This window comes from Augochlora pura, chromosome 7, assembly GCF_028453695.1.
Source record: "Augochlora pura isolate Apur16 chromosome 7, APUR_v2.2.1, whole genome shotgun sequence".
Lineage (NCBI taxonomy): Eukaryota > Metazoa > Arthropoda > Insecta > Hymenoptera > Halictidae > Augochlora > Augochlora pura.
Genome location: NC_135778.1, coordinates 30,562,650 through 30,578,867, shown reverse-complemented (window position 1 = coordinate 30,578,867; position 16,218 = coordinate 30,562,650). Strand labels below are relative to the sequence as shown.

General features: G+C 35.5%; 1 protein-coding gene across 1 annotated transcript in view; it reads left to right on the top strand.

Moving 5' to 3' along the window:
- The window catches only part of Kcnq (KCNQ potassium channel), a 168,012-nt gene that overhangs the window by 19,357 nt on the left and 132,437 nt on the right, over positions 1 to 16,218 (top strand). The window contains exon 2 of the mRNA XM_078184615.1: positions 1,080 to 1,635. Coding sequence (XP_078040741.1) covers positions 1,080 to 1,635 — 556 coding nt within the window. The remainder of the gene's footprint in view (positions 1 to 1,079; positions 1,636 to 16,218) is intronic.

Sequence of the window (16,218 nt, the reverse complement as noted above, 5' to 3'; positions counted from 1 at the left end):
AAGAATTCAGACAAAACGTTAAATTCTACGTGAAAAATGGTTATATAAAACAGGTTTTAAAATAAATTGCAACTGAGATGTAAACTAAATCATTACGTTAGTTAACAGTCTTTTCTAATATAACATAATCTGTAATTTTTATGATTTATAATTACAATTATAATTTAATTTTTAATACATGTAATACATTCAAGCATGACTTATGTGGTTCTAGACCCTTTTTGGTGTACTATTTATTTATATAGAATTTGATCATTTATCCGAATTCGGTTAGAAATTTTAAACATCTCATTTAAAAAATTGAAGACGATCTTAGTAGCCCGATAAAAAAACAAAGTAACATAAAGCTGATTGCAGTTTCTATCACCATCTTTCTGTGAGTTATTATTTTATTCGATGTCGTCACGTTACAAGGCTTATCCTGTATAATAAATTATGTTAAATAGGAAATATTTCATACGTTTTACTGTTTTTTTATAAGATTATTTACTTAGAACTGACCACAATAATCACGTTAGTATACATATAGAAATAAATTTAGATACAGAGTAACCAATTCAATGTACCGAAATTGATACACAGTAACTAAGGCAGACTCGGTATCTGACCCGCAGTAATTAACACTTCGTCCCTTTAACGAAATATTATCTTGCTCAAGAACTCTTACATACATATATTTTGTTAAATATTTCATGCTGTTTACAAATACCACTTGACTCCGTATTTATGCAAAAATTCGTATTTATATAAAAGACATCAATATGCGTGTAAACCATCAATTAAAGTCGGAAATTTCGGACGTCTCATTAATGGGAACAGTAATTGACACACTTACCCTATTCTTCAAAATACGATATCATTGACTCCATACGGCATCACGCCGGCAATCTAAAAGTTAGGAATTATTAATCGAATAGTCCAGAAGTCCGCGAACAACAGGACACAGTAATTGGCTCCTGTATCCTAATCCACGATAGCTTATGACGCTAGACTCAGAGAAAAATAGTACGCTCGAGAGGAACGGCTTGTTGATCGGTTTGGAATGCTCTCGGCAATGTGGTGCGACGGTGTGCACTTAGGTGAGAACCTCGAGAGTCTTCCACGAAGCAAGGACCAATGCTCTCGGCTGACGGAGAAGCGGTCTAGCGCCGCGGCCGCCTACGCTGCCCTGCAGGGCAGCGAAGACGAGCTGGTGGCGGAGCACTGTCTCGAGTCGGAGGATGCGGCCTTGAAGACGCCTGGCAGCGAAACGGAGGACACCGAGGACAACGGCGGCCAGATGGAAGAGCCGGTGTCGCCCACCCGCCGGTTTACCTTCCTAAGGCGGTTCCGGTCGCCGCGGTTTGGCGAGGGCCATCACAAGAGGGTGCCCACGCCGATGAAGCGGAAATACCGCCGGAAGAAGAGCAAGGACGACATCATTGACAGCGAGATGAACGCTGCGGAGATGGAGCCGGCCAGCCTGAACCAAGCCGGCGTGCCAGACCCTTACTACCCTATCTACTTGCCCATCGACCAGGCCTTCAAGGCCAAGTACCTGTTCCATCACAAGAAGGGCAAGACCTTCCAAGAGAGACTCTACGTGTTCCTCGAACATCCCGGTGGTTGGATCTGCTTCGTCTATCATTTCACTGTGTGAGTATGCCACCGTGTAGTCTACGCTGACGAGCTTTTTTAGAGGTTCTCCTCCGACCGCCACGCTACGGTGATGTATTGTCCCGAGGCGTGGCCAGGCTTTTTGCGATCGTAGATCATTAAGCGCAGTCCTCTGCCGCGGTTGGAGATCCTCGAGTGGTAAGGGTTTCTTCGAGGATCGTATGAAATTGTTCTTCTTGTCGCCGTTTTAAGCGAGAATGAACTTCTTCGAGCAGAGATATATCGTCTTATTCGCACTGTTTTGGATTAATACTCGGATGGCGGGGCTTGGGTACAAGTGGATCCCATGTAAAAGTATTGTTGTTTGACTGTTTTGTTTCTGACAATTTAATTACATTCTCATAGGCTGATCTTTAATTTAAGGGCCCAGAAATTTCGGACTCCTTTATTAGCTATTTTATTTTATTATTATACTTTCTGTAGATTCCCATAAATTTTGTCGAGACTACGCAAAATATTCAAGTTCCGAAGTGCGCAAATCATTAGCTCAAGTGTTATACATTTTCAAAGTAGAGAAATTTCAAGCGTTTTTGGCCTGTTAGCGCGGTTCTACGATGGCATGTTGTACTCTGTTCGGAGACGTGGTTTCATGAATGACGCCGCTAAATGGAGACGCAAACATTAAATATATTTCTCACAAAAGCTGCTAGTTGACAGTACAAGCATGGATGAGTAATCATTTGGTATTAGTTGTCATTTTGATATTATATTACACTTCGAATGCTCCGTACTGTAGTGGATCAATCTTTATTTTATGAGTTAGGTTAGGTTTGGGTTAACTTTGAACGCGTATAACTTCAGAACCAATGATTTGCGCACTTTGAAACTGTAATACTTTGTATTATCTCGAAAAAATTTATAGGAATCTACATAAAAGAGTCAAATATATCTAGACTAGTAAAGTAAAGTCTAATCTTTTTATACGTTTTGGTTAATCCTCGCGCGGTATTTGTTATTCTATTGTTGAAATGCACGAGTAGCAATAGGGTAACTCGAGACGTCTAGCGACACAACGTTCGACTGTTTATCAACATAGATCGGAATAGTCCACGGCAGTGGTTCTCAACCTTCTTTTCCAGCGTACCATTCAATCGGTACAGGATTTCTTCTTTTGATTATTATGAACTTTCAAATCTCAAATGTATTCACTATATAGTAAAATGAGTGTACTTAATAATGCATTTTAAACAGTAGTTCACGGGTTATTTATACATTTATATTACTTGTTTTCAAGAATAATAAAATACAAGCGCATGCTTCGGTATAAGATTTTACAAACAAAACAGACATGGTGGTTGGTAAAAACAGTTTTAAGCTACTAAGTTGTTGATATAATTTGGATCTTTAAAATTCATAACGAGGACATTAACAGACATTGTGGTCACGATTGAAAATTACATAGAATAACATAGAAAATTAAACATATCTTGAATTTGCTTAATATTATCACTATTTCGACTTTTCTTATCAAATTTTGTGATAAATCCTTAAAATCTTCGAGACATTTTAACCTCGTCAAGAGAAGGATACTTCACAATTCAAACATTTGACATTAGAAATCATACCTCGCGACAATTTTGCAATTTTGAAAACAGATGAAAGTTACATGGTAACTTTACAGTAAGACAAATTGTATTTTAATCAGTTTTGTGTTATTTTGATTTTTTACCAACACCTTCCATTTTTTAAACGAAATAGTTTACATTCCTTCCCGAATTCGGATAAAACGTTGAATTCTACGTGAAAAAGTATTACATTAGATACGATCTATAATAAATAACTATTGAGATGTAAAATAAATCATTAACAGTCGGCTGCTCATGAGTGGTAGCAATTACATTAGTCATCAGTCTTTTCTAATACAATATAATTTGTAATTTTTATAATTTACAATTATAATTATAATCTAATTTTTAATACAACATGATTTATGTGGTTTCGGGACCTATTTGATGTAATACTTATTTATATAGAATTTAGTGTTTTATCCGCATTCGGTTAGAAATTTTAAGCACCTCGTTTAAAAAATTGAAAACGAACTTCGTAGCTCGATAAAAAATAAAATAACGTAAAGCTGATCGTAATATTTTACATTCTTTTCTCATCAATTTTTGCGATAAACCAATAAAATTTTTGGAATAGTTTGCCCTTATAGAGAGACGGATACTATACAGTTCAAACATTCTACATGGGAAATCATGCTTCTAGTCCATTTTGCGAAAACAATTTTTCATAGATTTCCACCAATCTGACGATACAAAATACACATATGATACCCAAGGTCAAACAGTTCTTTACAATCTATATACAGAGTAAGGCATTTAACTCTTTTGCCTTAATTGTGAATTACCTTTGAAAAATGTTTGAACAGAAGTTATTTGGTATAAAAAGAAGCATTCACGGTAACAATTAATTTTGTGCCATTTTCCTTTTTTATGAAAACGGAAGAGCCACTGTAAGTTTTTTAAACTGTACTATGTAACATATAATAACGCTACTTGCAAATCTAGCAAATACTGTATGAAAAATGATTAAAGAGCAAGAGTTCAGAAATTAATGTTTATCGAGGTATTCTATAATCGATTTTGAATGCAAGAATTGTTCAAAATATTGCCTATTTTACATTCAATGCAAGCATATGGACGAATAAGCTGTACGAGTGATACTTGTGTAAATGTTTCATACTTCATCAAGTAACTATTATATTTTGACAACAATGTTACTGTTTGTACCAAATAACTGTTATTCAGAACATTTTTATATACAACATGTAGTGTACAAGAAAATTTAAAGTAAAAGTCTTTTTAATGACTCACACTGTATATAGAACGTATTTGTGTAATAAATAATCGTAGGTTCGGATAAGCAAAGTTCCATTGCACAGGTTTTTCACTCCAATTTAATCATCCTGTAGATCAGATGTATTGCCTTATAAATCAGACAAACCGTTTTGCAAATTAAGTTTTACATTGTTTCTGATATAAAAATGAAAACTTCCCAAAACGTCAGTTTTTGTATACTTCTATTTTATATTATTTCTAATATAGAAACATATAAGCATGATATTTCGTTAAGTTCTTTTCTTAAAATATAGTGTCATAAACAGGGTGTCTTAGTTTGCAGTGTTGTGAATAATTACATAATCAAAACTTCTACATTTTACTGACATTTAAACAAAAACCAAAAGAGAGCTACATTTGTATATCTCTATTTTCTATTGTTTATAATATAAAATTACACCAAGTATGGTATATTGTTACGTCTTTGTTTAAATATCACTGAAGATGTGAAAATTACTTTGAGTCTATAATTATCCACACCACTGCATATAATCTATCAAAGGTTTAATCTGAAGTGCAACAATGATCTACAAAAGAATTGATTTTGAATGTACAAAAGTGAATACAATAAGTCCCCGACTTTCATACATAACTAGTTCCTGGAAGCGTGCGCGAATGTTAATTGTTCGAAAGTACAGGGATGTAAAAAGATATGCACCAGAAATGGTGTTTTAAAGTATTTATTTATTTATTTAGCTTCCGGGTGTTTTCTTTATAAACTTGTCAAGAGTTAGTTAAGTACCGCCTTTTTTTCTTTTCGTGATAAAGATTTCTATGACTCGCAGTGTTTTTTGTATTGTTTTAAGTACTTCAAATACACGTTCTCCATTGGTATCGCATTCTTCCATAACAGTTAAAAATTTGTCTAAATGCATAAACGCTTCATTCATATTTTTAACACTATGCTGTCGGGCGTCACCGCAATGGTGTAACGCGCAAAGTACCACTTGACAGCCGGCGACACTACAGTGGTGTAATGCGCAAATATATATATAAGGCAAACAATTTTTATATTTATCTACATATGTACATCTTCGATATTTCATGAAAATAGGTGGATAGGATTGAAAACTCATGAGAACTAACGATGAGATTAGTAAAACTTGACAACTTATAATTTCACCATAGTCTTTCCCGATAAAGGCGACAAGTGAGACCATCTGAATCAGTGCTGCCGGGTGCCAAGCGAAGAAATTTTTGGGAGACGTGCGAACGGCAAAGTGTTGATTGTCAAAGTCTTGATCTCTTGATTGGTACAACATTGTAATTCAATGGCTAAAATCAGATGTCCCCTGAGAGGCGGCATCCAATTACAATGTAGCCTGCTTGACTCGCGATGTCCGCTCAGAGGGAACATTCGACCGCAAAGGCTTATAAAATTCAATTTTTTCAAATGTGCGAAAGTCGAGGGTCGCCTGTATAATTGAATAAAAGATTAATTTTTCACTGTGAGAGCTGTATTCCCCAAACGTTTAGTTTTTGATACGCTGGGAACCCAGAGCTGGTGTTCAGCTAATAAAATCGAGAGTCTTCGAAAAAGTCGAATCGATCAGCGTGGTGTCGGATAGACGCAAGCAAACAGTTTAGCTTGGCCGCGGCTCAATACGTTCCCTTTGTGCGGGCCAGTGGGATCGGAAAGAACCGTCGTGGGAGTCGTCGCTTTTCGAAACAGCAGCTCGCCTATTCGAACGGTTTGCATAATAGCATTGGCGACATTAGCATATATCGTCGCGGCGTGACGGCTTTCAACGGGAAAAGGTGCAGGGACCATTGAACGGTGAGCGACGCACTCGCGGCGCACAAAAGCTCGAGAGCTCGCGCTGCTAAACGCGATAGGGTGCGAAATCCAGCGTGGGCTCTCGTTGTGAAAAATAGAGGCAAGCACGGTCTCCGCCGAGGCCGAGGCTGAGTTTTCTTGTCGCCAGACAACCAAGGCTTTTATACCGGGGATTCCCATAGGTAACCGGATAACACCTCCGTTCGAGCTTTGCCGGCTGAATCGACGGACCATGAGACGCGCGAGATGTTTCCTTGTCATCGTAAGATTCTTGTCACGAGACTACCACTCTTGTACACGATTTTGGAACAGTGCTTCGTCGTATAGGATATCCTGTTGAAGTTGAGATTGTAAAAGATCGTAGACGCGGGTTTCTTAACACATGTTCCTTCGGCTACTTTTTCCACCGGCATTTACGAAATACTGACATTTTTTGACACTATCTGTAGAAATGATATGTCCAATTGTTTACAAACTTTGCAATATTTCAAAGGATGTTTTGTCTTTCCTTTTATCACTATTTCAATGCATTTATGTTTATATAAATAATAATTTAGTCTTTATTGAAATTATCTCTGTTTGGTAAGAATTAGAATTTCATTTATTTAGAATTAAAAGAACAAGAGTCGATCGTTTTCTGTAATATATGAATGACGAATTTTCGTCATGTGGCTATTAATGATTGTTTGCGAAATGACTTTGCAATGAGAGCAATTATTCGTCATGCGAACGAATTTGTGTTAAGGAAAAACAAACTGGCACGCGTCCTTTAGTATTTGTATTGGGAAGTCAAATGGCACTATTAGTATTTGAATGTGTGATCCTTTTATCAAGCTCATCTTTCGTTCTATTATCATAAACCTATATTTCTTATTTCGAAATCATATTGCACATAACAAAATATATAACCTCTCTTTTAAACATTTCTTTGTAAGCTCAATATTTTTCAAATATTTAGCTGATTTCTCATGTTCACTTTTTTTCATTTATGGATATCATATCATAAAAAGATGTTTCAAACAAAATTGTGTAATTTACTATGTAAAACATGATCCCGATATAATGAATATAGGTTTGTGATAAAACATATAAGATGACCTTGACATAACCTTGAAAATGACTGCGCATAAAGTAGTAGCACTATATGATCTTCGAAATACTAAAGGATATGTGTCCGTTTATTTTTTTTCTAATTATGTGTCTCCAAGATTTTTTACAATCTCAACTTACATAAGACATCCTATATATTATGAATTATTATAAAAAAATTGCTCATTTTAATGTAATATCTAGATAATTACGGATTTTATGATTTATGACAAAAATGTATAAGGTTAAATATAAAATTGTAAAGTCATTAGAAAAATTCGAGAATATTGCTACATTGTTTTCAACTTATTATAATAATTAAAGAAAAAGAAGACATTTTCAATTCATTTCAGTTTTTTTACAATGAATTAAAACAATTTTATTTTGCATAAGGATCTGTTGCCTGATGATAACGTTTAAATTATATGTATGTACAATATAATACAGGTTGCTGCACTTGAAGTAACGCACTCAATTATTTCCTAAACTACAGTTTGTTTAGAAAAATGTGTCAAATGATTGTCTAGCGTCGACAATCAGCCACTAAAATTCCCACATAGTTAAAGCAATTCAATTAATTAAAGCGATACTAGAAAGTTAATTTTTATCTCAGGGGGTGGCACTAGAACTCTTTCCCACCCGAAACATTGTAGTCAAATTCAGTTTGTTCAAATATATTGCTATAAAAATGAATTTTCAAAATTGGTCAGAAATTAGTGTCAACCGATATTTGACTGACGCGTCGCGCTCACCGTGTTAAGAGATAATTGTGTGCGTTACTTTAAATAGGACACCCTGTACACTGTTATGCAGGTATACGTTACATAATTTTAAATATTATTACACTGAAAACAGCGATTTTATAACTTCGAAAATCCAATAAAATAGAAAGAAGGAAACTATGATGTCTGCGATAGGATACATACATACATGTAGCGAAATGTTTGTAACATTTGCAACATCGCCAGCTGGCAGAGTTTATAAAATGTATCAGTTGAGTAACTGTCTTACAATGTGACAAATTTTAAGTGACACACAAATTCCTTTTTGACAACTATTGCAAACGAAGTTTACGCCAGTGGTGGCGGTGTTTTATAGTTCCACACGCGTATAAAGTGGTTTCGATCGTTCTCATAAAGGAAGTTTCGAACGTTCATTCGAGGTAAACGAAGATAGATTTCGAAGTCTAGTGGACGAGGCGCGAAATTTATCGGTTGCGGAGATGGTTGAAACTTCGAATGCCTCATACTTAAGCACAGCGGGTCCTCGATTAACCGAACGAAGCATACCGTCGTAGATGTTAGAATAATGCAACAATTACTACGAAATAATTACTTTACTGACTATATTCTCAGCTGAGTTAATTCGTTTTTAATATTTACTGAGAAGTTTAGTTCTATCGCGAGTATCCTTGTAATTAAAACATTAATTTTTACTAAGAAAAATGGTAAATGAGTTCGTATAAATACTTATTTTTGATAATGGATCAATTCAAGCCGAATTGTTTTAATTTTTCGACATCATGGATTTTTATGAAAGTTACATATGATATGATGTAGCGTATGGATAATTGAAAAGAATTTATTTTATCGCTTTATAATTTTTTAACTTGTTTGCACATTACAAATCCCCGAATTTCCCAGCATTTGTTCCGTTTCGTAAAACAGGCAGTCCATTATTTATTTTATTAGGTTGCATCGTTTTTCTGCCGAATTGAAAATTATCGGTCTGTACTAAGCACTTTTTTCCTTGAAAAATTAATTTTGTAGAGCCAAAATTATGGATCATTTCTTGCCAGTTTCATTTCCATCCATGGAATAATTCCACCAACTTCTACTTTCGTATCGAAGTTTGAAAAATCGGCTTTTTTAAAATTCAATTTCACCAAACATAAGTGATGAATAAGAATCACTTTTATATTCGTGCACAGTGCTCTTACCATCGATACACAGGGTGTCTCACTAATAATTGTCGGTAATAATACGTCGAAATGCTTTAGAAACAAATTCTTTGGTTCAAAGAAACACATGTAGTCCCGGAAGTCGTTCTTTAAAGGTAATATTTTTCTATATTTCAAGGTCATCGATATTTTTTCTAATGGGATTATATATTTCTATCATTGTATGACGATAGTTGAAGACAAATCTAACAAGTTACTGTAACATAACCTTCACGTGACTTGAAGCCGGTTGAGCTGCACATTGCATGTCGCCATTTTAACTATTTTGCCGATATCCACTGCAACTTGTATAAAAATCCGAATTAAATGGTGTGCAGAAATCAATGGAAATAATTTTGCTCGTGTTCATTTCTAAATGTTCCTAGTTTAATTTATCAGTACTCAAAATGTTTTTACAGGACATTGGATTCGTCTCGATCTTAGTTATCGTGATATAATGATAGAAATATATAATCCCATTTAAAAAAACATCGGTGATCTTGAATTCTCGAAAATTATGTCCTTTAAAGAAAAATGATTTCCAGCACAACATTAGATCCTTTGAACCAAATAATCTGTCCCATAAGCATTTCCATGTATTATTACCGGTAAAGTAAGTAATGCTTTGTATCAGAGCTACTGTATTCTATCAGAGACGCCCTGCATTATTAATTCTTCAATTTTCGATCTATAGTTGATGTCATAGTACTCGCTCAATATTTTTATCCGCGTTTACGCGTTTGACAACGAACTGTTTCCTACTCCAAGCGATTTCCTTATCGGAGTTATTTATAGAGCCGATGGAACAGAATCGATTGTGAATAAAAGAGACGTAGTAATAACGAACCTTCAATTTACTTCCAATAAGTAGGGTGTCCATATAATGCAGCCATCCATGAATGCAAATTATTATTGTCCCATTTTTCATCAAGTCTGCTCTCGAATATTCTCGATTCAGATCATTATACTCTTCCCGCAGAAATAAGTGCAATGAAGATGCAGTTCGGAATTTAATATTGTAACAAAATGAAGACATTGTTATTACCGAAATCCAGAAGTGATTTTAAACACTTGAGGGGAAGACTTCTATAGTGGAATGTTGCAGGAGTAGGAAATAAGGATAGGGAATGTTGGAAATTCGTCGAGGGGTATGATTTCGTAGGGCGTGATTTCTAACGGAGACGTGGGAAAGCTTGAAAAAGATCTTGCCAAAAGGGTGGGACTAGAGATGCCAGTTTGCAAAAAGAGAAAAAAGAAGGGGAAGGGCGTGCGGGGGTATAACAGTAGGAATAAGGGAAGGATGGACTGTCACGGAAGAATGTAAAGAAGAAGAAGATTATTAAGTTCGAATATTAAGGTCGAATATTAAGTTCCCCCCTTTCCCGAATAAAGAGTTCTGTTGTTATTAAAGTCGTGACGTTATCATTCAACATGACGAGACTGCGCTCACGTAACAGTATGTTGGAAGTGAAGATTGAAATAGAGGATGAAACGTGGGACGTGTGGACAATTTACAACAATAGAAGAATAGAAAAGATAATGAAAGTGCTAGCATATAAAATTTGAAAGACTGGGGAAGGATGTGGAAGAGAAGGGCATTTTACCAGATACGTAAGGGCATTTTAACACGATGTGGTATTGGTAGCGAGGAGAGAGGAGGAGTTAAAAGGTATGATTAAGAGATTGGAGAATTATCTGGACAAAAAGGAATTGAGACTGAATGTGGAGAAAACGAAAGTGATGATATTCCGTTAGGGGGGAGGCAAGACCAAGGAAACACAATGGAAATGGAACGAAAGGAGATAGAGGTGATACGGGAATTTTGTTATCTGGGGATAACATTCCAGAGGAACGGCAATATGGATAGACATATACAAGAGAGAGCGAAGAGAGCAAATGTAGTGTTAAACTAGGCATGGAGCATTGGGGAACGGATATTTAAAGATAATTTTCGAATGAGAATGTTCCTCTTTGATATGTTGGTGCTGGGGGTGTTATTATTCGGAGTGGAATTATGGGGGTACACAGAGAGAGAGAGAGAAGCAGTAGAGCGAGTTCAATTAAGGTACATAAAGTGGACACTGCTGGGCCTAGATGTTAATACGCCAAGTTACATAGTGCTCGAGAAAACAAAGAGAGTGAAAGTTAGTGTGTGTACAGGGCATAGGGCTATAAGGTTTGAGGAGAATTTGAAGAGAGGTGGTGAAAGAAGGATTGCTGCAGAGTGTTTGAAGGAAAAAGAGAGAAATGAAAAGTTGAAAATCAAAAGCAGAATGGAAAGGGAGGAATATTTTAACAGGAACGGATGGAGTCAAGAAGGTATAAGTCGGTTGAGAGATGGTGGGGAAGATGTGGGTTCAAGGTTGAGAAATAGAGATGTAGAGGTGCAGCAGCAGAAGCAATTCCGCAAAGCGACACAGTCCAAATTTAACCCGCGGTACTAGAAAATAAGAATCTGGGATCTCTCAGAGTACCTGAGCAGGGAAGGTAAAGGAGGATGCCAGAAATTAGTAGCGAGAGCGAGATGTGGAAATATGGAAAGATGGAACAGGTATTGGGAGAAAGAAGAAGAAAGAAACCGTGACCTGTGTGGGGAGAAGTTTGGTACATTGGAGCATCTTGTAAGAGATTGCAGGGAAACGGAAAGAGGAGTGGTGATCGAGAAGGTAGTAAGCGGTAGAAAGAACGAGAAGGTGGAGGAATGGCTGGGTAAGGTCAAGCTTAGAGAGAAAGAGAAAAGAAAGGGCAAAGGAGAGAGCTTTATTAGGATTTTAGGGTAAGAAACGAAAGATAAATCAAAGGCATATTAGGTGTAATAGAGGGAGTTGGGTAGACGGTAGAAACGGTTTTTAATCAGTAGGTATATGAGATAAGTGTGTGAATGAGAATGTATATGGTGAATGAAAGGTTAAGATAAAATATTAAAAGAGAAAATTAAATTCTGTTGGTATTTTGAACAAATGAAATAGCATTATTCCTGCAACCTGTGCTACAAATCGATGACGTCAGAGAAGCATTGTACTCGTTGAACAATTTCATTATTAAATATTATCATTATTATAATTAATTAATATCATATTAATTAATACATAATATAATTTTATTATTAAATATGCCACATATATACTGGATTTATGTCTGGGCTTCAGAGCTTTATATTATGTAATAAGTCCGTTCGCGTTTTCTTGTAAGAAAATGTAGTTCGTGCGGTCGTCGACGCGAGCGGACTTATACAATTTCAGCTTAATCTACCGCGTTTTAAAGGAGACACTTTCAACTTTCAGTTAAGTTAAGTTGCATTGAAATAACCGCACAACTTATCTTAAAATGCATCTAAACTTTTTCTTTTAAATCTTATAAATTCCACGATCTCATAGATCGATTTCTTTTAATTTTTCAAAACAATTTCGTTATCCCATTACAATCTAATCTACTCCGTCTTAAAGCGGTCACTTGAGAAAATAATTTAAAAACCCGATTGATATATCGATGAAAAGCAAATCTAGAAAAATATATATGTGTGTGCTTTTTATAGTTTGTTATAATTTATTTTGGAATAAATGACAAAATTTATAACAATTTTCGATCGGGTTTTCACATTTATTTAATTTTCTCTTACAGGTAGAGGTCACGGACTTCGGGTCACCAACTGAAATATTCTTGACCATCCAGACTCAAAATCATTTGCGTCATCTTCGTGCGTTTATGTGATTGGGTCTTATTGATGGGACTATTTAATGTTTAAATTTCATCAGATCGAACATTATGTATAGATATTGGAATACGATATTGGATTGGCTATGTGGATAACGTATTAGACCACAAATTCAGAGTTCGTGGATTCCATTCTTTTTTGCGGTTACATATTTTTTTCTATATTAGTATCCACATCAAATAGTATACAAACCAAAACAAAGGAGCGCCCGCGGCACACCGCGGCGACGTGGCCGTGATAAAATAACTTTTAGAGAAATTTAATTCCCCGTGAAAAACAAAGAGAAAAAATATAGCCGTGGAAAAGAATGGAATCCACGACCTCTGGATTTGTGGTCCAATATGTTAGTGAATCCAATATCGTGGAAGTCGTTTCCCGTTTTCGGTATCTGTACACAATATTCGGCCCTATGAAACTTGAATATTTAACATTTTTATAAATAATGTCCACTCACGCAAACGCTGGAACATGACTCGAATGATTTTCAGCCTGGATTCACCAACAAAAGTTTCATTGAAATCGGTGACCCGCAGGGCATGATCTCACCTTGTAAGTGTAATAAATACTTTTGGAGGGGAATGTACTAGTCCATGATACAATTGATTCGATCTTATGGACTTACACTGTACGGTGTCATACACCCTCATACTATATACAAGCAAATCATCGCCTTGAACCGATGTTTCCCATCACGTGATAAACGTGATTCGTTTTACCATTTCCAATAGCAGAATCGATTAATTTTGTATTAATCCGTTCAAATTACTTTTTTTACTGGCCGATGCTTCAGCTGATGTACTTTTTAGCAGAAGCCAAAAGGACTTTGATGTTTCTTTTCGAACGCGCAGGTTTCTTTTTTCCTTTGAACCGATCTCAAATGACTTTCCTTTAATGCACTTAATCCGCTCATCTGCTGGTTTTCTGTCCGGCATCGTTTTCTAATGGATTCGCAGACATTGACGCCGTTCTTGCAGCTTCTGAAGCGACGATTTTGCAAGTCTTCTTTAGCTTTCAAAAGATAATTATAGGAAAAATACTCTCTTCAATGACCGCGAACATGTATTCTATATTTAACGTACATTGACATAATACGACATAATACGATTGCGCATTCATTCTCCAGAAATGTATCTTTTACATTTCTCACAACTACAATGCGATTTTAGTATTTCTTCTGTCACTTCTTGCAACGTTTCATCAACTTCATATTAATCCTTTGTGATCGTATTAAATTTATACATAAGTCATGCTGGTCGTAATTAATTTTCTTTCAGTGGACAGTAATAAGATAACAATAATAAAAGAAGGAGAAACAAAATTTATTAACTCCGTTTTAATGTTTAGACATATGTAACACAATAATATGTTTTAATTTTATGTAAAAATAAAAAAGATGAAAAAAGATAAATAAATTGCTTTGGTGGCTGAGAGTAGACATACGAGCGCAAAGGATTAATACTCATTTATTTTATTACTACTTTTCTATGTTAATACTCAATTCAATAATCAACGACTTTGTAATTACAAAATAATTTTTCGCCCTTAGCAAGAGTTACTTTGCCGTCGACTGTTAAAATCATTTTTTCATTTTTTATATGGATCTTAATAAGGGGATACGATAATAAATATTTAATACAGTTCTCACAGATAAGAAAATATCTTATTGTTTATATTAAGACTGTCGGTTACGAAAATCATGTTCGACTCCGTCAAAAAATGTGTATCCACCAAAATAAAAATAACAACGCGATTGTTTTAATTTTGCTTGGAAAAACAGAATGTTTTTGTATATGCCACTCAGAGCTGGGTATTATTTATATGAAAAATATGTGAAATGTGCTACAAGCAGGACATAAAATTTCTGTAGATAAAATATTTTTAATACCTCATGAAATAATATAAATCATGAAATAAATATTTTATTTTAATAATATAAAACAAACTAAAAGAGTTCATTTTGGTAATCTGAAGCTAAATTGTGAAATTAAATGTTTTATTATATTTTATTTTACTCAGATCTGATGGCACTGCATATTTTGCATTTTCTGTTCCGTGAAGGAATATTGATTGAAATATGATTCCAATTACGATTTTATATAATACATTCCTCGAATTTCATCCCTTACACAGAGTTCGAATCGTGAAATTGAAATGATGTGAGCGGGTAAACTTGTAACTGTCCAAAATGCTCTAAGTTGCGCGGCGATATCGCTGTCGGTTCGGAAAACTCTTTTAAAGCGTGACACTTCGGCTAGGTGCAGTTGGTGCACCGCAACCGATAGTTGCACAGTTGACCTTTAGTTCCCGAGAGTTTCATCCATATCGGAGCGTGTCTAACGTGTGCAGATAAGATTTTTGGGTGGAACACCACGCCGGTCGAACTTGCGGTGATTTCGCCGATTTCGTGTCAAGCATGAAGTAACATGTGTGTCATCGATTTAATAAATTCAGGAACGCGCTGTCTTCGGAATCGAGTCAGGCTATCTCGTGATTATGTTGCTGCTAGTTTATGCGAAATCGAAATTCTCTGAAGCAATTATAAAGGGTAGATATTAATCTAGGAATGCGGTAACCGGGCGAGTTTTACCCAATGTTTAAAACGTTTTTTATTTACTGAATTTACAGAAATTATATTAGATAAAGTGTCGTATTGTTAGGTATAAGAAATAGAATAATAAATCTACGAGAAGGATTTTCAAAACATGTTTTGAAAAATTAATGAATAAAGGTAAGGATTATTAGAATCATCGTTAGTATAGTTTGTAAAATGATCCGTCTTCCTTGGGTTAAATAAGAATTTTCTTTTCATCTTAATACATCGTTGATCATGAGACGCGCTAGGGTCTCGCGCCAAGTAGTTGAGTTAGCGCGCGCGACGCTGCCAAGGATAACTATCTCTGACTAGAACGGCCGAAAATTTCAATTGCGATTTATTCTTTTCAACCTCATTGTATTTAATTTTAACGATTGTCTAGTTGTTAAGGATCACCATGCGCGTACAAAATGTCCTCAAATATGTGAATTGGGCTAGAAATAGCTGAGATATCGAGATCTCAATTTAACGTGCAGGTATAAACTTCTTTCATTTTCAGTGCACGCATTTGCAGATACTATACACTTTTCTGGGCCAAAAATTTTTCTGCTAGATGGCAGGTGAGCGCAGTCTAATGCTCAGCTTCAATCAGTTATAACCAAGCGTGTT